General features: G+C 40.7%; 1 protein-coding gene across 1 annotated transcript; it reads right to left on the bottom strand.

Moving 5' to 3' along the window:
• Positions 1–1,733: 1,733 nt before the first annotated feature.
• On the bottom strand, positions 1,734–23,035 carry HNRNPLL (heterogeneous nuclear ribonucleoprotein L like). Its single transcript, XM_056852761.1, has 13 exons — positions 22,838–23,035; positions 19,469–19,587; positions 18,484–18,721; positions 17,835–17,920; positions 17,590–17,686; positions 17,429–17,501; positions 13,607–13,678; positions 10,640–10,857; positions 8,571–8,692; positions 7,985–8,186; positions 6,494–6,551; positions 6,288–6,386; positions 1,734–1,894 (listed from the first exon to the last, which is right to left on the bottom strand). Exons 1-13 carry the CDS (start codon positions 23,015–23,017, stop codon positions 1,839–1,841), a joined length of 1,620 nt encoding a protein of 539 aa, XP_056708739.1. The 5' UTR covers positions 23,018–23,035; the 3' UTR covers positions 1,734–1,838.
• Positions 23,036–26,565: the final 3,530 nt, after the last annotated feature.

The following is a 26,565-nucleotide window of genomic DNA, read 5'->3' as shown; positions in this document are numbered from 1 at the left end:
ATGGGCCTAAAGTCCTAGATATGCTCACTAGGATCTTTCAAACAGGCGCTTACTACGCCCTATCATACTTCATTTGCTATAGGTTGCTGAAGGCTGCTGTATGGGAAGCAAAAGTCCAAGCCCCCTTAAGCAAGCAGAAATAGTCGTGTGGTTCTTTGGATCCCAGCACTCTTTTCCCATTCTCTAAAGAACATTGAATCTCAATGATTTTCTACTTCAAATTTAAAATAAAGGTCGTTCACTAGTGCATGCATGTGACAAGACAGAGGACCCAGCTACACATATACTCAGCTCCCAGGCCGTGCATGCAAAGCTTTCTGAAAGAGTAATTGTGCCAAAAAGCTGGCTAGTGTGTGTGTGGAGTGGTATGTTTGAATCCAGTCCCTCCCAACAGCTTATAGTGCATTTACTGTTTTTTTGTTTTTAAAAAAAAGAGAGACCTTCATGCACATGGCTTGAGCCAAAAAGTTAGAGGAAGAAGTCCGTAGCTAGACGGGACCAAGAGTGCCAGAAGTTAGTGAATAAGCAATGCTGTTATCATTCTGAGAACATTTTTCTTTTTATTGTAAGAGTATTCTCTTAGTGCTTGTGTTCATAAGCTGTGCTTTTCTCCCACAAGCCTTGGAGTACACATTTGGAAGTTGTGCAGGTCTGGGGGGGTGGGAGAGACAGGACAAACAAACTGACTTTTTGTAAGGCAAAGAAAGCCTTCGTAGCCCCTGGGGAAATTTATCTTTATTAAAAGATCTTCAATTCTATCTGGATGCTTTTGATTTTTGACTTATTTTTTGTTGCCCTCGTCACAGCTGACCTATGGAAACCTTGTAGGATTTTCAAGGCAAGGGACATTCAGAGGTGGTTTGCCACTGCTTGTCTCTGTGTCTAAACTCTGGTATTCCTTGAAGATCTCCCATCCAAATTCTAGCCAGGGTGAAGGCTGAGTGTGTGTGACTGGCCCAAGGTCTCCCAGCAAGTTTCCATGGCACGAGCAGGGATTTGAACCTGGATTTCCCAGATCCTAGTCCGACACCTTAACCACTACACCATGTCAGCTTTCATGCTGCATTTTTAAAATACAGCTATCAAAACCATCTTTAATAGAAATTAATAGCGAAGATTTGTCAAGATGAATAAATGAGAAAGTACTTATTCAGGGTTGATAATTTATTTTTGCATGTAATTTCCAGGCTAGGATTAGGAATACATCATGCCAATGTGAGTGAAAAATGATTCTGAGGAGACACTATTTAAAATCAGTTTAAAGCAAAAAATGATTCACTTTTCTTCAGTGAAGTCTCCTCAAAAATCAGATACCTTTTAACATTTCTACAAATCATTATGTGCAATTTGAAAAGATTTTATAAATGCAGTTGTTTTTAGGATTATACAACACTGTCTACTCAAGAGTAGTAACCAGGAATTTCACAGCTAATATTCCAATATAATAATTCTACTTTCCATTGAAGCTCAATTGGAAAATACCCATTGAAAATCCTTTAAGGAAAGTGTACATTTTACTGGTCTGTAAGAACTGCATTTTAAGGTCTGTGACAGAATACAATTTCTTTGCACATGCTACCTATAAGGTAGTTCAAACATCTGTAGATAAACAGTTACACACCATAACAAGCTCTTCATATTATACTAACATCTATTTTGGGAGGCCAAAGGAAAAAGAGTGATGTTTGTAAACAACCATTCATTGAAAAAAAAAAGGGGGGAGGGAAGAATAGTCGATTGAGACAAAGAAAATGAGCAAGTATTTCAGAGCCTGCAACCAACATACAGTTTCAAGTTTGCAAAAGATGAAAGGAGCTTCTAACATGCTGTCCTCTTTTCTACAGATGGGAGGAAGTAGAGAAGCAAAGCTTCAAAGTATACGGGTTAGAGCCATCTGCAAGATAAAAAGGAAGCTAAACCGTTAAAATGAATGTCACCAGAGGTCATTTTGCTTCTTACACCAGCCTGCTGGCTTCAGAAGCTGAGCTGCTTCTTAAAAAGTGTTTTAAGCAGCCCATGGCACCTGCCCCGCCCCTCACATACTACCAATACCTTGCTAAGAGCCCACAGGTTTAAATTTAAACAGCACTGTTTAAAAACCTAGAACTAAGGAACAGAAGATTGTCAGCAGATGCAGAGAATCCAGGCTGGGTTATTTCTCTCACTTGTACTGCAGAAACGACTATGCTAATCAACCAAGTCGTTAAGTTAGCAGGGGGGGGAATCTCAATTTCAGCACACAGGGTATGAAGCAGCATGTGCCATCTTTATAGGAGATAGGTAAAGGTACAAAAAGCTGTATATTTTAAGACCAACAAAAATATAAGTTGAAGATAGGGATTAGTAAACATATCAACAGATACAACAACATAAACAGCAATAGCTCAAAAACCCTCCAACAGAAAGAGAGTTTGATTGAATTCTAAGGACAGTGATAGGATGTTACATTATCTTGGGTTGGTCTGAGTTCCCTCCATCCACTGACAAGAAGGACCCTTCATGGTTAATTCAAATGGTCTATTCTCCATCTGTGCAAAAAGGAATCCAGGTAGGGATCTTGAGCAGGGTACACGAATCTTGAGTCACTGTAGTTGTCATACACTTATGTGGAAAAGCCGCACAGGATGACACTCCTGAGGGAAGCATCTGCAGATGCATAAGGGTGTGTAATTTCTAATAGTAGGCCAAAGGTAAGATTAAGATCCATGTGGCCACTTTCCAAATTTCCTCAAAAGGTACTTGAGTATGGAAGGGTGTTGATATTGTAGTTGATCTCCTTGCAGGTGCCGACAGTGCTGGGTAAACACCAGACCTCATAGGCTAGTGATATGCAGGCCTTGAACCATCTGGCTAGAGTAGTTCTGAGACCATTACCTACTGTGAATGGATGAAGAGACACAAAAAGTTTATTTCCCTGAACTCTACTGTACATGTTCCATGGATGTGAACAGTGCTACAATTATCTAACGTATACCACTCCTTAACTCTGGGATGGTGTTAACAGAATCACTGATGGAACAGCTGTAAAGGCAACAACTATTCCCTTGTAAGGGTCAGAATGAAGGATTTGGGCAAGCGAAATAAGTCAGGCTGGTCGTTTTTTTGGGAAAACTCTTTTAACTCCCCTGAAGATTTGTCACCTCATCATTCCCCTTAACTATATCCAGAAGGCAGAGGAGACACCTCTAAATACTCAGAGGAGCAAACTGTCTCTAAAGCCTGGAAGAGAGCAGTAGAGAGCCTGGAGGGCTGAGGTGTGCCATCTTCATGACCTTTTGTAGGAGAGTAGGGAATTTGGAGGAAGGAGATGTCTTGTGCCTGCTCCTGCTTGTGGTTTTCAGCATGCTCAAGGCCAAAACCTTTTAAGAGCCTTTTAATCCGCTCCTTGAAATTGGGGATGGGGGAGCACTGGTGATAAGGGGAGGAGAGAAGCATTGCACAGCGAAATGCTACTGTGACTGGCCCTCTAGTGGTTGCCCAAGATATTTTCAGTCTCTGTCACTGTCATGAATGAGCTCTCAAGCAGGCAGGCTCTTGCTGAATGTCAGAGGCTGGACATCAAAGGCTGACCAGACCTGAGGTTTATCTTGTAGCACCAAGAGCAGGGGGGAGAGGTACATGTTTTTGAAGAGATGCCTCCTTTGCTGTGGCGAATAAGGGCAGTCATTGCAGTGATGTCACAAGCAGTCCATGGTATGTCCTCTCATATACTGGAGCTGCTTCTAAAAGGCTGGCTCATATTGGGTCTATCAGTTGCTCCAGGTAAGAGCCTTGTTCTTGGCAGAATTGTGCCATGATTCTGAGGGTGGGTGTTAGCTGTTTATTTATTTAGATTTTTACCCTGTCCTCGATCTCTGGCTGCAGCCAGGCTCAGGGTGGCTGTTGCATTCATTCTATGCCTGGGGGCAGTTCTCTGTAAGGCCACCGCTGGCCTATGGGGCGGCTGGGTTGTAGTTTCTCCCATGAGGCATGCTCCCAAAGTCTATGGAAGATGTGCCATGTTCAGTTGTTTTCAAAGGATGGAACACACAAACAGGCATTAGAGGACATGGCACAAATCTTTAATTATCTTGTCTCTCTCGTCAGCTTTATCTCTGAGATAATTGTTTTGGAAGGAATGGCCAAGAGACTTAAGTGAGAGAGAAAGAGTGAATCAGATCAAGGAAGAAATGAAATATCAGAACTTCCATGGTAAAAAAGAGTAAGTTAAGAGATAAAAGATTATAGAATGTCTGGAAAGAATAAGAGGAACCTTGATGTGGAGGAGACAAGATAGAAACTGGGTGTAAGTCCTTCCTGCTGGCTAATTTACTTGCCTAATTAGCATAGCTGTTCCTGCAGTGCCAGCAGGAGTAATAACCTCACCTGGATTTCTTTTTCATTAACAGAGAATGTGTGATTATTGCTTATAGTGTTGCCATCCTTTCCTTCACAGTAGTGACCTGAGTTGGCACAAGCCAACTTTTGTCCTTAATATCTCACTTTCACCCTTGAAAAGCTTCAGTAAATGTTATCTGAAGTTTGTAAAAATTACACATTTTCTCTAAACACCTCAAACTTAAAACACGAAGAATACCCAAGTAATGCATTCCTCCTATATTATCTATGCATGCGGTAGTAGTAGGAAAAACAAGTATATGTACATTATGATTAATATCTGTACCAATTTGCCCATATTTTAAAATGGGACATTCCATGTTAGAACATAACTGCAATAATTTGTCAAAACTACCATGAGATTTCTAGCACTAATATGGTCTTACTTACGCAATTCAACATTTCTTTCTGTCAGTGCCCTAATTATATCTGGTTCATTTAAGCAGCACTTGCTTGAGAGCTTTCCCCTTTGCTATCCCTACCCTATTGCTCCTACAGAGCATTAGGAAAATTTATTTGTTCCCATTTTTTTGGGGAGGGCATGCTATTATATGGGGAAAACATTTGCTGAAGATTGGACATGCTGACTGTATTCTCATAGGTTCTTTTTTTTCGTCTTGCATACTTATGGCTAATACATTTTTAAAGAAGTCAATTAGAAAAAAAAGTTAATTGCTTAATGAAAGCCACCCAGTACAATTAAAAGGGCAAAATAAATTTTATTTTAAAGTTAACAAATATTATGAAACAATGCACATTTCCTTTCGTATATCTTCCCCTATTTTCCACTTTCCAAATACTCACAGTATCTAGAATTGTCATATTGCAATTCTCCTTTCCCCTTGAGAAAAAGTCTAGTATGCTCATATTTATTTATTTATTAATTCAAATATGTATACCTTTCCTTTCGGGCTCAAGGCAGCTTACAAACTCAAATATAAAACATATAATGTACAATAAAACACTCAACAGGCCCCCTCACCCCTAAAAAAAATCCCCTTTGGCCTACATGCTTTTTAATTTGCCCAGGCAAACAAATAGCCTTTTATTATATCCTAAACATTTCCAGACATAATGCCACCTCCTCAGAGAAGCCTGTTCCATATGATAGAGGCTATGAAAGAAAAAACATCAGCTCTGACAATGACAGGTAAGCTACTTTAAACCAGGAACAACCAATAAAATGGCAGCCTGAAGTCTGTAATTGGACACATGGGAAGAGATTAATAGGCATAATCATGTGACTGGCGTGCTCAGTCCCATTCTCTAACCTGTAATCAAGGAACCACAAAATTCAAATTGCATCATGTCACAGGGATGGGAGATCACTCTTTCCTCAACCAATTCTTTTAGGAGAAATAACAGGACTGAAATTAATTATTTGTTTGTGCTTTGGAAGACTTTGTGCTTATTGAGATTCTAGTTTCCATTTCATGTTCCTCTGCTTTATAAATTTCAATGTTCTTTTGGTTCCATGGATTCCAGATTTTGCAGTGATTTTCTAGACAGCAGGAGCATGTCTAAGAGTGTTGCACAGAAGCTAAAATGCAACTGGAGCCCACTTTATTCAACCAAGAAGATAATTCACAGTGGGTAGCCGTGTTAGTCTGTCTGCAGTAGGTAGCCGTGTTAGTCTGTGTTACTGCAGTAGGTAGCCGTGTTAGTCTATCTGCAGTAGGTAGCTGTGTTAGTCTGTGTTACTGCAGTAGGTAGCCGTGTTAGTCTGTGTTAGCCATGTTACTCTTGCCCTTTTTTATTCAACCAAGTTAAAAAACAACTCACTTAGACAGCAGCTGAACAAAGAAGACAAACATCTCATAAGTCTTACTAACTACCCTCAACTTCTACCCAGCTGATGATAATAAGAGGCAAAATATAAAGTTAAGAAATATTTAAATAAGGTGACTTACTGGGGACTCTTATCTGGTGATGATTAAGTACAGTAAGAGCTTCCACTGCATTTGTCTTGCATTCCCACTCCAACAGTCCAGAAAGTGTTTTGGCTGAAGCTGTCAAAACAAGAGTTTACAATGTTCCCTTCTCTCCAGAATCAGTAGGGTTTCTTTAGTTTTAAAAAATTACTTACATATTTTTAATTTAAAAAATATTTACTTACGTTTTGGATCAAAAACTTTGTATTTGATAAAAGACAAAACTTCATGGTCATCACACAGCTGTCAGAAGAACAAGTGAAAACCAGGTCAATCTAAGAAGCAATAATCCAACCCTAGAGGATTTCACAATATTACTAGTATATCTGAGGTGCAAAAAAAGAGTTCCAGATAAACTTTGTTGACTATAATATGGGATACACAGCAGAGTAAAAGGGAAGGAAGTTTGCTCTCCAGTGTGAGTGTCAAGCTGATCCTTGAATTCTTCCTAAACTACAGACCCATGTTTAAATAGTACCATTAAGTTACTGAATAGCTAAAAATTCCATTCAATCTTAATCTCTACTTGTATTAAATTATGGACTACGTTGGAGTAAAACAAAATAATTCAATAGCATGTGTGTGTGGCTGAAAGGCACAGCACAGATTAGAAGATAAAGACTGTGTTCACATCATTTGTTATGTAGTTCCTACTCTGTAGAAAGACTTCTAGTTACATTGTCTTTCTAATAATGATTATATTTAAACAGAAAACTGGGTGGCTTTGTATGGATTAAAAAAAATGCGAAACCTATCTATCTATCTATCTATCTATCTATCTATAGAAATGTGAGACCTATCTATTTACAGGCTATCTACAGAAAAGATTCAGGAACTCTCCTTACTTGGGGGAATCTCCATGTTAAAAAAATGACACTGTAAATTGACTAAAAGAAAGTTCCAAAAACTGGCCTGATGAGGGCTAAATACGCTCCAGAAGAGATGGAATATTGAGAAAAGAATCAGATAAAGGGCCAGGGGAGAAGTTATATAAGAGTATCTGGGGGGAGAGGAAGAATTTGGGGAAAGTTGTGATTTTGGGGAATGGGATATTTCATAATGGTTCCTCATTGTCTCCTCACCCCAGTCAGCAACAGTATCAACTTCACTATGCCATTTATCACTTGACCTTGTATAGACTTCATAGAAATAACTGCACCAGTGATCCTAGTTGTGGTTTCAATGTGAAGGTGATGAAGTCAATTACATATTTACATCTATGCCGATGGAACTGAAGAAACCAGAACATCTTCAGCGACAGGCTACATTGTTGAATTTTATGAACTGCATCTAGGATTACTTGGGAACAAGTTGACAACAGGCATCCCATAACAAACAGATTTCTCTACATAAGAGGAAGTTTAAGAGTTTGTTATGGGATGTCTGTTGTCAATTTGATGCCTGGGCTTGAAATGCTCATTTTAAACAGAGACTTCTTGCTGCATTTAAAATTGAAAAATTCAAAAGATTATACTTTAGCCAACACATTTACCTTTCCGTAGTAGGGTATTAGTTTGTAAAGATACAGTACCCAATATATAAAAAGAGAAAACCACAATGTGTAAAAAGAGAAAACCAAAGATGAATAGAACGTATTTTAAGGAACTTAATACATATTGAGATTTGACTTCTATATTCTATTTTACAATGGAAAATTCAACAACTTTTATTCCTACCTTGACAAAGGTATCTTCAGTCACACACAGCGGAACATTGTAATAATGCAAAACACAAGAAGGTGGCTGGATGATATTCTTGGATGCTTGGCCAGCACTAGTAAACCGATTGTTTTTGCTCATTGCAAAATCTTTGTAACTGCTTGTACCATCTTCCAGCTCAAATATCTGGCTAGGAACAACTGAATGCTGTTTGGACACACTACAATTAAAGAATACACATTATAAAAAAAGAACACCTCTTTATTATCAAAACATTTAAAGATTTTTATACCCTTATCAAAACAAAGGCCTAATGCTCCAGCAAGATATGAACTTCCATGAATATGTAACCCATATTTAACCTGTCAATTATTCAAGTGAATTGCCCAGTTATGGCTGGATCAATGAAATACAGAACTTTTTTGCAGAAGATAAATGTAATATTTAAAATGCTATACTAACTGTATTCTTGCAAAATGCTTTGTTAAGACTTTTCAGCATCTAAACTGTACTATTTAACACATAATGAACAGTGCTAAATAATTTCCATATAATAGTTGTTGCAGTATTAGTCTTTACAGTGAAAAACTGGACTCACACATACCAAACATTAAGCCTCTTCCCAAATAACTTGACATTATTGAGATGTGTGACTGCTCTTTCAACAGCATACTCATCACCCATTTCCACCAGAGCTGTGCCTGGAATAGTCTTCATGAACTTTACCTGCATCATGGGGTGGAGGGGAGAAGAGTCAATGTAGGTTAAAGAATGAAAACTTGAAGTTAAATGCTATTATGCCAGCTGCATTCAGTAGAGCACCACAAGTGACTCTTCCCACACACAATGGCACAGCCACACAAAAAAGCATGGGATTTGAATACATTTTGCAGCCATCATACTCCTGCAGTATTTAAATGCTAGGCAAACAACCCTTTTGTGAGATGACAGGGTACATGGTATGGAGCTATATCACTCTGGCCTCATAGTGTACAGACCCACAGCATCCAAGAAAGGGCACTATGTACTAAAAGTAAAACTTGTTAAGTATTGGAAGGGAATGTTGCTAACACTTGTTTTCTCAGAACATCTCAAGATTCAACATACCAACATCCATTTGTGAAACTCTAACCTGGTTCTCTGACAGCCAGTGTGGTGTAGCGGTTAAGAGCTGCAGACTCTAACGTGAAGAACCGGGTTCAATTCTCCACTCCTCCACATGAAGCCTGCTGGGTGGCCTTGGGACAGTCACAGTTCTCTCAGAACTTTCTCAGCCCTCATGGCACCAGGCAATGGCAAACCACCTCTGAATGTCTCTTGCCTTGAAAACTCTACAAGATCACCATAAGTCAGCTGTTTCTTGATGGCAATTTCTACCACCACCAAGGGTGCATATACTTAACTGACCTTGGTTACTGTTGGTGAAATAAATGGGGACACTGGGCTTTGTAATGCAGTGGAGGGGAGAAATGGACATATAGGGTTACTAGAATACTAAGCAGCAGCCCCAAACCATCATTCACATGAACGGGGAAGAAGTATGATTGCAAGGGATGAAGGCAGCAGGCAGCAAAAGAGCTAACTGACATTATTGGTTCATTTCCTCCAATTGGTTTTGGTGTTATATATCTCAGGTTTGCCTTCAGGGCTCTTCCCAACTCTCTCTCAGGCAAGCAACTGCATCTGGGTAGGTGATTAGACTGTCAGTCACAGTGGAGATGGAGAGTTTTACTGAAAGAGCAACTGGGAATTACAAAGGTTCTAACACATGTTATTCTTTCACTGTGTGTGGTTAAAGCACTGCTCTGTGGAGTTAGAGGTACAAATTCTAGTCCTGTTTCTGCCTTGACTTGATGGTTGCATGCCAGTAAATCCCAAAAGACAGCTTTGCCTTAATTCCTTCACAATTCCCTGACTTGAACCCCCATTTCCTATCACAATATTTTATCATGCAGAGATAGGAGGAGGCCCAGAGGGATGTTTGCTGTACATGTGCAGTTTTCTCTTTCCCTATCCTCATATTTCCATTTTCATCTGTTGCAAAAAGGTTCTTCCCCTTCACAACAGCATCATTGCCCCTGTAGCAGGGTGACTCCTTTCCTGAATGCAGCTATGGGCTTATTGTGGCCCTCCTATGGGAGCTGTGGAGTTGGCTATGAATGTCTTTCCTTGTCCCTGCTTGGTTGCAGGCTGTTTGTTGTATAAGTTGATTCAAGTCCTCAGCTGCAGGAAAACCTATAGTTACAGGCTTCTACTATCTGCACAGCAGGGATTCGCACTGGGTAGGAGTGCTATAGTGTGGCTAATGTCTTCTTAGTTGTTTGTGAGATTGGCTAGGTGATATCATGGAGGCATACCATGGCTGCGTCATGTGAACTGGCTTTTTCCATGTTTGGGTAATGGGGGGAATGAGGGGTCACCATGATTGGTGGGTGTTTTGTGTTCCTATGCTCTCTGTCTGAAACAATATTGTGTTTTCAGTTTTGCTTCTGGAAGTACGCATGATCAACTACACTAAACTGAAGTTACACTGATGTTAACAGCTGCTGATGTTGCCAGGACTATAGCACTGTAGTACTAGAAATTTGCAGCTTTTTGAAAGAGGACATCTATTTCTCTTTAGCAGAAAATATTTGTTCATTTTAACAGTATTACATTAACACTTATTTTTACCTTTTCAATGTTTCCATACAAGCAGAACAAGTTGAAGACTCTTGAGCAGTTCATTTTTTGCTGGTGCAATCCACTAACCATGACAACAGAACCCGAGGGGTTCCCTCCATGCATGTAAGATGAGGAGGCCTGGGGAAGCGGATAAGCAACAAGCTCCGGAGTGTCACGAGATGCCATTCTGTACCGGCTTGGTAAGGGTAACAGAGGACCATGTGAGCCTAAAGACAGAACTCACCAGTTAATGCAGTTGGATCAGCTTCATTGATCTAATGGGTACATTTAAGATAAAAATGTTTTTAAAACCTGCTACAATTTTTCTTTTCAACTACTTTGTTGCAAAGTAATTGAGGAAGCAGCTGATCATTTAATGCAGCAATGTGCCATCATAAAAAGAAACCTTGCTGCTTTCCTCCCCTTTGGCTTTTATTCAGGCTCGACGTATTCCTGCTTTTCTTGGGAGTCTGTCCATAAGCACTGGGATCAGTTTGGGCATGGCTATTCTGCACATCTGCCCTCCCTGTGCATTTTCACAGTTGTGGAGTCAGTTTATTTTCTTCCACACAGACCTTCAATCATGAGGATTTTGAAGGGAGAGTGCAGTAGTCATTGGTGGTGTTATCAGTGGTGTCACAGCAAACCTTTTTGAAAAAAATGGCACTAAAATATCAATATATCGCTGAAGCACTGTAACAATAGGCTTAAAAGGTTCTCTGAATTGCCAGCTTTCTTTTTTTTTTAAAGTAAGTCTCTAATTTCTTCCTTTGCAGAAATATACCTTTCTCCTTATATCGCCACAAGGGAAGAGGCTAGAGACTTTTTTTAAATGAAAGCTGGGAATTCAGAGAACTTCCTAAGCTTATTGTTACAACACTCCATCCATATATCAATATTTTAGTGCCTTTAAAGAAAAAGAAATCAGTCCTCTTAGGGAGGGAAGAGGAAGTGGTTTGACCATGACAATCAAATCATTGAACAATGGGCTGGAGGTGGGTGGGAGTGGGCAGGACAAAGAAAACCAACAGAAATATCACATGCAAGGGAAGAGCTGACTCAAAATCAGCTTCCAGAAAAATATCAGGGTAAAAGTGGTCTAAAAAAAACCTAAAAACAGAGGGGGGGGAAACCCAAGGTGAAAATTAAAGGCACAAAAATGCATGCAGAAATCGGGGGATAAACTGAAGCAGTGTGAGGCCAGAACTGACAAAAAAAAAAAAAAAATCCCTTGTGGAAAAGCACCTTTAAAAAAGGGAAGGTGACGGGAAAGATGATGCCATGGTGCTTTCTCAAATTATTTCTGAAGCAAAAATTAGAACAGAGCAGGAATTCCAAAATCTGTCAGTGCAGAGCAAACAGGGTCGGAACTGGCAGAGGCCTACTAGTCTGATCAAAAGAGATGACAACTCTAATTTACATGTGGGAAGAGTAACCTTTATCACAATGAAGAATAGAATTACCTCTACTAATGATGACGTTTTAAACGCTATCACCAAACTAGGTTATCAAAAAATAGCAAGTATGTATAAAAAACTAGATTTCACAAATGTAAAGGCTGTGCAAAACAGAGAGGTTCTTCTACAACTCTACTGGTGAGAAATTCCATAATAGTTAATAGGGCTGGTTTTTAAGAAGGCCACATTACAGCAACACCTAAGACCTCGAAAGAGCATTTTCTAGACAACAGGGTGGCATCCTAATGTAATGACAAACCATGTTTCTTTGTTACAGGGTTAAGAGTTGTATGCCCTTTGATTACTATACAAACTAAGTTACTGACAACTTCTTGGGTCACAATAAATTATTAGCCAATTTAGCTAAACAGGATGAAAAGACAAGCTATAATTTGTTCTCTTGCTCATAAATCACGTTTAATCCGTTTTTAGAATTCTGTTTTGTAGATAAGAGAACAAACCATGATTTGTTGTGTTGGCCAAATCAGATTTAAACCACAAAACTATGATTTGTTTGGCATGTAGAAGTCATTGGTTCCCAAGGTACGTCAGGAGAGGAATATTTGCACAACAGCTCAAGGATTTCCATGGTTTGTTCCCAGCACAGAAAACCAGAGTTTGTCATTTTGTACTGATGCTACTTAGTCTCACATACTTTCTAGAGAGCTGATACAAGACTACCTGGCCAACCAGTGGGACCAGTAGTAACTTTAGTAACTTCTCCCAGTTTGATTTAAACTACCGTATATACTCGCGTATAAGCTGTTTTTCAGCCCAAAAAAAGGGCTGAAAAAGCCAGCCTCGGCTTATACGCGGGTTAATACGGTAGAGGAGGGAGGAGAGAGGGGGAAACTTACCATCACCGCCGCTATCGCCGCCGGGCGCGCCCGGCTCCCCCTCGCCAGGAGCGCCCTAGAGGGGCCTCCTGCGGCCGCAGGAAGGCTGCGCCTCCGCCGCCGCCGGGCACACCCGGCTCCCCTTGGCCAGCAGCGCCCTGGAGGGGCCTCCTGCGGCTGCGGGAAGGCTGCGCCTCCGCCCGCCGCCGGGCGTGCCCAGCTCCCCTTGGCCAGGAGCGCCCTGGAGGGGCCTCCTGGGCCACGGGAAGGCCGCACCTCTGCTGCCGCCGGGCACGCCCGGCTTCCCCCGGCCAGGAGCACCCTGGGGGTGCCTCCTGGGCCGGTGGGGGGGGGGGCGCCGCCGCCTTCGCCGGGCCTGGAGCGGCCTAGGAGCGGCCTGTGGGGCCTCCTGGGCCACGGGGGGTGGGCCACCGCCCCCTGCGCACCTGGAAAAGGTAAGCCTGCGGGGGGGGGAGGGGTTATAAGCCGACCCTCAGCTTATAAGCGGGTGCCTAATTTCCCCCCCCCCCGGGTATATACACGGGTATATACGGTATCTAAATTTTTATCCTACCCTCTTTTAATGAGCTCAGAGTGGCAGACATTTTAATGTAATTCAGCAGTTTATAAACAGTTCTTCAGATCAATACCCAGGAAGCCATATAAACATCTCACTAACTTACCATAGCCATCATGCCTAAATGAGGAGGGGTGCTCTCCTAAAATAGCTTGCCTCTGACGGCCTTTGCCTCTGTCTAAGAAGAAAAAGTCATATTAACAAAAACAGAATAATCAATTAAAGATACTGGAATTTCATTAATACTTTTGATTAAGAGCAGCCCTACTGGATCAGACCAAGGGTCCATTTAGTCCAGCATACAGTTTCTAATAGTGGCAAGCCAGATCCTTCTAAGTTACTTTAAGTATTACTTTTGATTTCTTTACGATATTCACTTCCATTGATTTTCTCTAACACAATACAGTTGTAAGAGACCACCATTAAAATATTGCATACAAAACATTTTGACGCTTTAAACCTAAGACAACTGACAGTTCCTTAATATCACATAATACTATACACAACACAGCAGAGCCAAAATTACCTATAAATCTCTTTAAAGCAAGTTGTGAATGCAGTACTTTTGAAGGACAGTACCTGAATCAAACCATTAGCTCCAACAGCAACACATTTTCAAAGTGGGCTTCGTTCAAGAAGTTTCAGCAAAATCCAACAACAACCTGTATTACATGGTTTCATAATCAGTAAACAGAGAGTACCATGTGTGTGTACATACATCATCAAGTCAACAGCTATTGGTTTGGGGTAGTGCTGAAAGGATTTCACATTACTATACTAGTAATATTTATTACAGTCTATGTTAGAGATGCCATATAACGTCACCCTTAAAAGCACTTTTAACAATGGAAAGCTTTCAGCAAACTTCATTTTATACAAGAATGTAAAGTTAACCTGGGGTCAATGCTACTGGATGAAAGCAGTACACCAACCTGAAGCCATTTTTAAGACAGCCAAATGTTTACTACAAGTTTTCTTAAAAGCAGCAGCCATGCTGCTTGTTTTCATTAAGCAAATAAAAATGCTGATACTTTAGTTTATTGTCACACAATGAGAAATGAGAAAAACATCCGTTCACAGTTGAGCACACCCTAAAACATTTATTTCAAAGGGAAAGTTAAGGATATGCTTTCATATCTCAGTAAAAATCAATGTCATTCAAAATTTTAATTTTGGTTTAAAACAAAAGCTATTTTTCAGACTTGGGCATGTTGGTCAAACTTTTTGTAATAAAATCACTGGTATGAAATTAAGGGCAAGTGCTCATAATTTTATTCGAGTTTGGGGAAGATGAAAAGATTTTAGTACTGCAATCATAAATATATTCCAAGGAAGTAGAGCACTCATTTTGATAAAATTTACTTTTGATAGGGCTTTTTACTGGAATCAAAATTGCCTTTGCAAAGGTTTACTTTAAGAACCCTATTTCTCCATTACAGGAAACCTTTATATGTGAAGGATTTCCTGAATAATACTCTATTAATGTAAAGGACTGAAGAAATTTTATGTTCTGAAATATTTCTTAATTAAGAGTTGTTAGCTAGCACATTTCTCTTACACTTACATTTTTCAGTTGTATGCATTGGCTAGACTCTTTGGAAGCAAGGAAATTCAAATTGCAGCAGCTCTGAAACTGACTTAGGAAAAACAATCTCTCATCCTAACCTACCCGAAAGTTGCTGCGAGGCCAAACAGACACTTTGAGCACTTTGGGAAAAGGTCAGGATGTAAATGTAACCAAAAATGAATCCATACAGCCAGATTAAGGACTGCTGTTGCCAATTAAGCAATGACCTCAAGTAAAGAAACTCAAATAGATGCTTCTTTGTCAAAGCTTTCTTGGTAAAGATAGAACCTTACATGCTACTTGAGAGAAAAGGAATGGTTTGAAGAATGCATGTTAATTAGCCTATTATAGGAGCACTTTTGTGTAGGCCACTTCTGTTAGAATGCCAGGAAGCTTGCTTTAAAGGCAAGCATTTTCAGCCCTCTGGCTCCTCTTACATCTCTAGTGTTCCCTTTCAGTAAAAGGAACACCCACCCCTTGTCACTTAGTATGCTACTCACGACATTAAAAGGAAATACTTAAACCATGCCCTGTGAGCTTCCTTGGAATTGCTATGGACAGCAGATTCCCAAGTTAAGAAGAACAGCACTGCTCCGAGAAAAATGTGTATGCTCCTTTTCATAGTTTCTTGGTTTCAAGAAAAAATGTATAAAGAAAGAAAAATTGTAATTACAGATTTTACCATTCCACTCCCTTTCCTTCTGGAACTCGTGTCCATCAAGTCAAATAAAAAATAAATCTTAGTTCTGGATCCAAAGAACACAAAGCTAGTTCCACATATCCAGTAAAGCTGTGGACTTCTCGTATCAAAGCTGCCAATGCTGCATGGCAAACCCTTTTAGAAATTAGGGCAGTTTCAACAGCAGGTTGCCATGTGGCACGTGGTTTGTTTGGTGAAAGAGTCCACTAGGCATGGGCAATCATTTCTCATTTCCCATGGTTTTTATTTATTGGGACAACACATAGTCCATAAATAAACCGTTAGCCAATTCCTTAACATTATGAACAGGTGAACCATTTAAAGTAACTCGCTCTACTTTTTCAATTTCAAGTACATCATCAGTTTGGAAACAAAATTTGAGCTTTAACACAAGTGCTGAGGTTGGACAATCTGCTACCCAATATTGTAGCCCCTTGTTAACTTTTTACAAAACTCAATTCTGCCTGTTCAAGGGCTAAGTTTTATTAAAACATTTCAGAAGCCAGCACACTACTGATAAAATCCAACCTTTTGGCAAGAGTTAAAAGGCAAGTTGAAGCCTTCACTTTCACATTTAAGACTTAAAAGATACTCTACCTTGATAAGGTAAGTTCCCAACTCCATGTTAAAAATGCCTAGATTTTCAAAAGGTACATTACAGCAAATTATGCACAAGTAATATTGTTACAGAGACTATGTACAGAAATCAAACTACATAGCAATTATGTGTTACATTTTCATGCAATGGTTTTACTACTAAAAGTAATGTTCCACCTAGGGCTTTCAGTAAAGAAATATGAAAACACATTATACCTTATGTCAGATGTTAATACTTGAGGGGGTGAATTTGACAGGGTGCTACTAAATTCCAATAATTTTTTAAATAAGTGCATTCTTTCAGTTAACTATGAAACAACAGTTACACTGGAAAACCTAGCCAGTTTTCTCTTACATACAGAAAAGAAAGTTACAACAATGTACAGGAGAGAAACAAGCGTTTGGCTCTTCCATTTAATGGAATTTCATTCTACAACTGTAATTTTAAGGGACATAAGTTTGGAAATACATGCATGCTGAATTAGAATGGGTACAGTCTACCATGGTATTCATACCATGCAAACCAGAAGAAGTGTGAGTGTCCTCCTTGATATGCTTGTGGTGATGGTGCATGCAGTATGCAGTCAAGGTGAGTTGCAAGTCTGAGATTTTTTTCAGAGGGCCTTTTGATGATGCCGATGTGGTGCATGATGAAGTGTAGAGTCAGCCTGCTGGAGTCCTCTAATCCTTCTTAATGTCTTGTCCAACATATGGGGAAACAATCCTTTCCATGGAGAAGCAGTGTGCAAGTTTGTAGTTTGTAAGGAATGATCTGCATCAGTGTCCTCTCCTCCAAAGAGTGAGAGCTGCTTGGAGAAATGCAATTCCTTGTACTGCAAACATGCTTGTATGTGTGGGCTCCTTCTTGAACTAAATAGCTCAATTTGACCAGCAGGGGGCACTAATGTTGAGAGTTATTCTTTTCCAGGATTACAAAATAAGGTTTTACAGCAGAGCATCTCCAGTAATACTTGGCTTGAAATGACTAATGCATTAGACAAGCTAATTGCATGTATTATATAAAGTTACACACATCCACGCAGAACCATTACCAACATGCTTACCTCGTCTGCCCAGGTATGGTTTAGTGTAGTCCCAGCTATCATTGTCATTTCGAATGACATTAAGTCGAGTTGGCTGTTAAAATAAACAGACAGAGTTTTGATCGTTGTTTCTACTCTCCCACCTGGAAAAGTGTAAAAACTTAAAATGGTATGAACGTTACCCGAGCATATTCGATTTTTAGTGTGCAACATCCCGCATATATGTCTGCTCCGTTGAGTGCTGCTTTTGCCTTCTGTGCACATAAAACTGATTCAAACATAGTTTGCATTAAGGATTTTTCACTTAAGTGAATTTCAGGTGGGCACCTCACAATGCCACAGGTGCCAGATTGGGGATCATTAGCTCTATAACATAAATTATCAATATTTTAACACCACAGAAAAACAAAAGTTTTAGAAAGGATATTCAACCATGGCTTGTATTCCATTCCTCTTGAATATGACAATACGCTGTACCTTCCCAACAGGATTGCACACTGTATACAAGACATCCTATGGAAGAAGAAGAAGAAAAATACTCAAGTGTTTAGAGCTTTGCTTTATAGTCTTCAGAAAGATTCAGCAAGTAGTCATGAAGTGAAATGTGCTAACACAGAAATATTTCTTAACAGGTAACTAGATTATTTGAATGAGAGCTTTTTGCATAGGCAAAGAAATGCACTAATCTCCAAGTTACCGATACGATTTCTCACCACAAACACCTGCTCCAAAATGGTATATAACAATGAGAAAAGGGTAGCAGTTAACAGTTCAATTAGCCAAGTGGCTAAGACAGAACAAGCTGAAGCAGAATCCAGACAAGATGGAGGTGATTCTGCTCATGAAGGTTGATGCTTTGGAGGCATTAGACCCACTTGTTTTGGATGGAATGGAGTGGTTTAAGAGCCCGTGAATGTTCATGGACCCAGCCTTGCCATTTGAAAAGGAGCCTGGCACAGCAGCCAAGATTGCTTTCAGTCAGCTGCATCTAGCCTACTAACTCTGTACTGAAGGGAGAATACGAAAATGCGAGAGGATATTTACAACAGAAAGTTACGTTTAAAAATAAGCCATACCACAGTAATTGGATAGAGAGGATTCTGAACTGATAACAGCAGAACTTTGTTTCCACCAGAGGGATCATCTGTGTTCCCTGGACGAGTGATTCTTTTGCTTGTAGAATAATTGAAAAATGCTTGTTGCCCAGCTATAAATACTGGCTCATCTGCTGCAAATGTCACACACTTCTTGGCACTTTCAATATTCTCAAATTCCACTAAAGCCTGGCGCTTAAATGGCATCATCATCACATAACTATAGGAAAAAAAACTAGGTTAACATAATTTACTTCAAATTGAATACTAAAAACCAAAACTTAACTTTTTAGCATAGTGTTTATTGTATAAGGTCAAAGGCTAGTAGAACACGCAAAAGGGACATAAAAACAAGACGTTAAAAAGTCTACAGCAAAAACAAGACGTTAAAAAGTCTCCTTCACTATATACAATTAAAATAGACCAGCCTTTAGACAGAGCTCTAAGCATGTATTTTCTTGGCTGCCAAGGTGAATTGTGCCACTCTATAAGAAACATACTGATCCAAATTGGAAAGAAGAAAAATTAGTTTCTCCACCACAGGAGAAGAATTTATACCCTTTAAAATCTCAACAAGAAATTTATTTCTGGCCTCTATACACAAAGAGCGAGACAAAATATAATGTGGAGGATCTTCCAGGACCGAGGTTCCACAAATACACAGTTTAAAGTTTAACTTTTTGACTTTAGATTTTTACTGCACACTCACAAAAAGCTACTTTAATTCTGCAAGTCAATCCTGGGTCAGTAATTATAACAAATTATTTCAACAATTTAAATATCAATGAGATATTAAAATGATAATGACAGAACAAAGACTGTTTCTCATGTTACAATTTAAATAATTCAGCAAATGTGTTTTTGAGATCAGTAGTATTTAAAGTTTAGCAATATCAGCACAGCCATCAAAAGCACAGAATTATCTTTAAAGATTAGCTCTAAATGCCCCAAGATAGACTAAACATACCATATGGTTCCAAATTTTTCAAGAGCCTCCACAAGGTCTGCTTCCACAACTGATTCACAGAGTCCTCGGACATGGACAACAGGAGAAACTGAAACTTTATGATGACTTCCACCTGCATCCTAGCAAGAGCAAGCATAAGACTTTTAGCTTTACAGACCTTAGCACATCTTTTTCCCACCAAAATCTAACCAGCACCTTAAATGTTCAAGTCTAAATATATTTGCTACGTTGGGCTATGAGTATTGCATACATAGTTATCTTACAAGTCTATTACTGAGTGTGCCTTTCCAGATGACAAAGTAGCCTTTAATTTACTCTTGGTACTAAAGTTGTCATAATCAGAAGCCAGTGACAATGACATAATATTTCTCCTCCAAAATGTGCAAGGGGGGCATGAAAGATTTAATGCCAGGGTTGACAGACTGCAGGCGTTTGTTTTAAACCATTAAAAAATGTTTAGCGGGAAAATCCATAGCTCCCCAAAACCTCAGCAAGCTGCAGTTAACAAAATGTTAATAAAATGATGGTCTATTATTTCTGGCACCCTTGTTTGTGTTCACTGCTATTTTGAAGGCCTGCATGAGCACTCTTCACTGTATCAGACTCTGAGGACTTTTCAAGAATAAAAATACTGAAATGTTTTTAAAAGGTCGTAAAATGGAACAGGAATATAGGGATTGTACAACATTCACTAGGGTATTAAAATACGTGTGGGGGAAGGGGATGGTTGTATTCTTTCAGAACTAAGTACGAATTTCCTTTAGCTAGTGTCTTTGTTGAGGTAGACATTTAAACCTATGTGCACACAAAAATAGTAACCAACTGTTTGATAGAGCAGTAATGACCAATTATTTATCAACTACATGTCTGTAACTCTGACTATGAATGCATTTTGACTGCAAATACAATCCCTACTAAACTGTGCAAAAGACAACCATAGTGTTATTTCCCCGTACGTATAACAGATAATGGAACACCATCCACCCATAACTTTCAATTCACAGATCTAGTATAAAGGGTACATAGGATGACTGATAAGTGCACAGGTACTGTGCCAACAGCAAAGAACTTTACAATCGGTACTGCTTTGAGCAGGGCAGCATCTACAAACAAATAATTGGAACATAAAACCTGCTGATTTAACTTAAATAAATTACTGGGGGGGAAACAAAAAAAGTTGGTATCTTGCCTTTCTATCTCAAAGCTTTCACTGTTTCCAAATTCCCCTACAGCCAGTCTCTGAAATTCAAGCAATCAACATTACACAGCGTATGTGAGGCAAACCTTCCAACAAAATACTGCATCATAATGGTTGTTTAGCTAGGGATCTACACTATAGCGTGTCTTAATCTTTGAAATCCTAGACTGACTTCCATAAAATAGAATCACTAATCTAAATATCTGAACAAAGCTCAATTGTTTCAACTCATAACCTGAAATGAAATATGTAAGGCTAAATGTAGTTTTTGTAAAATGAAAGAATGATGAGGTCATTATTTTTCTATGCAGTAGCCATCATAAATATACATAATAGAAGGGGTGCAAAGACTTATAATAAGTATAGGATTCTGGAAGAGATGAAGAATTAAACTAGGTATGTACGGCAATTACAGTTTAATAGCAGCAACACTTCAGTGAGCAGTTTAATTTTAGTTTGAAGTTAACAAACAACCAGTTCTATAGATTTATGGATTTTATCTGACCTTTCCTTGCACTCATGATGGCTTACATCAAGATAAAAGATACAATTTAGAACCAAGCATCTAAGTAAAACATCACTATTTAGAAACCCCCCTACACACAAAAGCTTAGAAGCATCTGCCAAAGCATTACATCATTCTCTTCATAGATTAAAAGCTTGCTTAAAAGAAGAAGAGTTGGTTTTTATACCCTGCTTTTCTATACTGAAAGGAGTCTCAAAGTGGCTTACAAGCACCTTCCCTCCCCCCACAACAGGCACCTTATGAAAGTCTTACACAACCTTTATGAAACCTAAATAGTGAAACTGCTTGCACAGATTCTAAGCCAATTCTTGAGTGAAGGTACCTCCACTGAAAATATTTTTTTAACATATGTACATTAACATAATAGAACCATGCTCAGCCACTGAGTAACATCCATTTGACCATGGCTTCTAGAACCTGGTTCAGGGCACTGACAACAGCTCCTAGTTACTTGTTCAAAGAAATATCAGATGACAATCCACACCATACCCACAGACCATCTTACTCGGAGCCTATATATGTAAGATTGTTTCTTGCAAAACTCAGATTTAGCACTGGAGGATCCCAAATAATGAACCTAGCTACTCATGATACACCTAGACTATGCCTGCACAAAGAATTATTTATTAAGTCTCCCATCAGTTCACACAATCATGGAGTAAGAGTGATCCAGAGCACTGCCTAGTTGATTCACATGTCCGAATGAATCACAGCTGGCACCTACAATTTTCTTCAAGAAAAGGTTCCAAGAAAATACTGACCCGTTACTGGGGTGGGGGAAGTCGTGTACTACCCTGCTCTCGAATTACTACATAGTTTGGTAAATTGATGGCTATGACGCACACAAAGAGATGACAAATGCTCCCATCCCCACAAATGCTGCAGGCCTCCTTTGGAAGGATGACAGACAGCAGAACAGCTTCTCCCCTCCCCCAAACCAACACCAGTCTTTCCTCTCCTTTAAAATATATATATATATATAACTTTTCCAAGTGGGGAAAAAGATACGTGCAATCAGCAATTCTCAGGGGAAGGATAAACACCGTCAGCAGCCTGCCCCGCACCCTATGCACAAAGCCCTCTCTTCTCGAAGAGCCTAAATGGTATCGATGGGTGGGGGCTGCAATACTTCCACTCACATTTCGAACCCCTTATACCTCCCCTGTATCGTTCCGATTTTAGTACAGGTGCTGCCGAAGCGAGCTCAATTCCGACTCCCTTTAGAGGAGGAGGGAGGGTGAAGTCTTAAATTCACTGAGAAATATATTGCAACTGAGATTTATGTGACACAGGGGGGAAGTACAAAATGGAGTTAGAAATGCACCCCCCCCCCAAAAAAACCGCACCAGATAAAAGAAGCTGGAAAGAAACAGCCGCCTTTCACACTTAAAAACAGCAACACAAAACCTTATTCGAGGTGATCAGTGGAATTAACGGCTTCTTTAGGAAGAAATCGTAAAGGACTGGAACAAAAGCCACCAAAGTCTCTGCTCTCCTACCGTCGGTGGGAGAGGGAATCCAAGAGGGGACCCGAAGTGCCAAGAGCTCCAGCCCTACGCGAGTAAGGCGGCTTGAAGAGCGCGCCTTACTCTCGAGTAAGCGTGCCCAGGACCCGCCAGCAGCCGTCGCCTGCCTCGCCCCTTACCCCGCCTGAGAACCCTCCACTGCGAGGGGCGGCCTTCTCCCTGTGGCTCTCGCCCTCGTCGGCCCCATACTCGATTTCGCCCTCCTCAGCGGCGGCGCTGGGCTTCAGCCGCTTGGCCTGGCTCTCGTAAGCCCCATCCTCTTCTTCCTCGTACTGCTCCCCAGACGACGGCGAGGACATAGCGTCGACTCTCGAAAAGGAAGAGGGGGGGTATAAAGTTCCCCGCTCGACGCCACACAACACACCGCCGCGCACGTCAAGCGCCCGACGAAGCGGGCCCGCCGGTGATGCTCTGAGGCAAGTCGCCTCACACAACAGCACAAGCGACGCACACCGAAGCAACGCGAGGGAGAGGCCCCAGAGGCCCTGGCCTGCGATTCGACGGGCTTGTAAACCCGGACGCTGTGATTGGCTAACGGGGAGGCCCATGCCGCTTCGGAGCACAGGGTTGGAAGAGACGAATGTCTGTCTTTGCCGGAGAAAGTCTCTCCGTTGAAGTCCCCGCCCCTCCCGGTTGTTGCCTGGAGCTGGATCTCTTCGTGTGGTGAAAGCACGAAAGGAGGAGGAGGTACAGGCGCGCGCTCCCATGTCGCCTCGGTCAACGGCTTTAACTGTTGCTTCTTCCTCGAGGCGATGGGAGAGGGGGTGGGGATAGTGGCGGATTCCCGCCAAATCGGAGTGTTGACTGGTAGAGAGGGCCTAGAACTGGGTAATTCACAGTGTTAGTCTGTCTGCAGTAGTAGAAAAGGGCAAGAGTCCAGTAGCACCCTAAAGACTAACAAAAATATTTTCTGATAGGGTATGAGCTTTCGTGAGCCTGTGTCTTTGGACCGCGCGCCACTCTCTGTGGTAACGCGCAATTCCCCCCCCCCGCCTTATTCCAGGAATGAGGACCAGTACTTTGGCGTGCAGAGTTTCAATGTTTGTGGTTAGGTTGGAGGATAAGGAACCAGAAACTGCAAACGGGACTGGGAAGCGACTTCAGCCTCGTAGCCCCTCAGGCAGATTCGAGAGCACCGCGGAGGCCGCAAATTGTTAAGTTGTTTCACGTTGTTGTTATGCTTTTAACTGCAAGTCAGGATAAGGCTGGCATTTGCCACTTCAGTTGCCGTATCTCCTGGGCTAGATGGGAAAGTAGGTGGACATTGTGCAATCTCCCCCAGCCTCCTGAAATGGTTGCTAGCAGCTGAACACATGAGCTCATGAAGCTGCCTTATACTGTGTTCTGTATGTAAGGCTCATGTTGAGCTTGAGGTCTGCTCCAGGCTCCTTGCCGGTGTGTTCCTATTGGACAATGGTCTTAAGCTGCCCAATCACAGACCTGGTTTGCTCCTGAGCTCCCATTGGACAATAGACTACTACTGGCCAATTGCGGACTTGGGGGGACATATAAACCAGGGTGTCGAGCCCTTCAGACACTGTCCTTCAGAGTTACTCCTCTGAAGATGCCTGCCACAGCTGCTGGCAAAACGTCAGGAAAGAAAATACCAAGACCACGGTCACACAGCCCGGATAACCCACAAGAACCCTTCAGTTTAGTTCGATGCAGTTCTATACAGTTCAGCGAGTAAATAAAGGGTGGTTGTTGGAACTCCATCACCGGTCTTGTGCATCACCCATGCATATATAACATACTGAATCAGACCATTGGTCCATCAAAGTCAGTATTGTCTACTCAGACTGGCAGCAGCTCTCCAGGGTCTCAGGCAGAGGTCTTTCACATCACCTACTTGCCTAATCCCTTTAACTGGAGATGCTGGGGATTGAATTTGGGACCTTCTGCATGGCAAGCAGATGCTCTACCACTGAGCCACAGCCCTTCCCCAGGTCTTGATTTGCACACATTTTACACTTTTCCTTCTTGGTTGCCAGCTGGAGGATGGAACCAGTAGACATCCCAGAAATTAAGCCAATTCAGTCAGGGCCTCTGGTTGCATGCAATGTGGGTGTGGGAATGTCTGTTCAAAAATCACCTTTGAATGTCTCTTGCCTTCAAACCCTACTGAGTAGCTGTAAGTTGGCTGCGACTTGACAGCACTTTGCCACACACACACAGTGGTCCAGCTAAGGTGGCTAAAAGTTCAGAATCAGTTTACTTCTCAATACCAGTGGTGGAGAGGACCAACAAGGGGGAGCATTTCTGGAGAAAAACAGGAAACATATATACAATTAATTTGGATTTAAATTGTAACATCTTAGAAAATGTTCTAAGCCACCCTGGAATAATTAGTAATAGAATGAACATTTGTTGAATTTTAACTGTTCCTTGTTTCTAAAGGAATACAGAATTCTTCTTTATATTCTTTTTCTGTGCTACATACCACAAGTGGTTTTAGGTTTTGCATATGGTTTCACCTCATTACTCTCCAGTTAAAGAGGAAATACATATACTTAGATTTAACCGCATAGTTACTCAAGCAGCACTCACCCCGAAGATCAGAACGTCCAAAAAAGCAAGAATAAACTAAAATGAGTTATGAATTACTTGAAACCATCAAATTATATCAACCAGTGTTCATGAATAATTACTATCCTTTCACATATTGTTATAATTCTTAATCTTTTGTTCTATTTTCTTAATCTTTATTCTTGATCTATAATTCTTATAATGCATCATAAACTCTTCAGGAGAGAGATAATGTGGGATGGTTTTCAGATGTAACGCAAACCATGGTATGGTCTACGTAAATGAGCCTTGTGCTTGAGTGGCTCCTTCCTCTATCTCCTCATGCAGAGCCCATTAATTATTTGCTTTGGCGCAAACCGATAGTTTAATGTTGCATCTGTTTGTAGTCTCCCCTCCAAATCAGGATTGTAAACCAGTTTGAATATGGTTTATAATCCTAATTTGGAGGTTGTATGCACAGCAGATCTAACCAAACTATGGTTTAAACTACAATAGAAGTGGGTGTGCAGAGGGAGGAGGAGGGGAGAAGAGTGTTCATAAACACAGACTTGTTCCTCAGTCTGGTTTAGCATTGTCACTGAATGATTCCTTTCTGAACTATTGCACAACCTGTTGCCTCACTTTATCTTATCAGAGAAGTAGTTCTGGAGTATTTGCATATTATTCTGTCTGAATGTCTGCAGTGCTGCTATGTTATTTACCATGTATCTACATATGCCTGCCAAGTTACATACCAGTCAACTAGAACTTTAGTCTTAAGAATATTTCTCAGAATTAAGTATTATAAATTTAATTGGAAGTTAATTCTAAGAATATGTATTTATAACTGCATTTTCAAGCCAGGTTTACACATGAAGTAGAATGAAGTAGTCGAATATTGCAGATTTGGCAAATGCTATATGGCCAGGTGGTAACTAAAATGGTCAACAGTGATGCCAAAATAGTTGAGACGTATTGGTTTTGGCAGCTACTTTAAAAACATTGGTCCACCATCATCCTATGTAGTTTGGTCCTAGGAAGGAAATATGCCAAACACAGTTTGTGGTGGTGGCAGAAAATCCATGTGACTGCTTTGCAAGACTGAGTGTGTCTGAATCATGAAACATGAGCGGTATGATTTTTCTTTCACTCAGTGGCCTGTCTGTCTCTTCCTCCCAGCACCTGTTCCACCTGTTCCATCCAGCCAGCGCTTCCTTCTCACTGTTCTCCTAAACCTCTAAACCTCTGAAGACCAAGATACATGAACATCTGCTTAAAGAAGTAGGTTGAAGTAGCTTCTTAGGCTCTTCACCGTAAGACCATGGGACCAAGTACAACTACT

This window comes from Euleptes europaea, chromosome 7, assembly GCF_029931775.1.
Source record: "Euleptes europaea isolate rEulEur1 chromosome 7, rEulEur1.hap1, whole genome shotgun sequence".
Classification (NCBI taxonomy): Eukaryota; Metazoa; Chordata; class Lepidosauria; order Squamata; family Sphaerodactylidae; genus Euleptes; species Euleptes europaea.
Note: the sequence above shows the minus strand (reverse complement) of the source record. Positions and strands in the feature narration are given on the sequence as shown.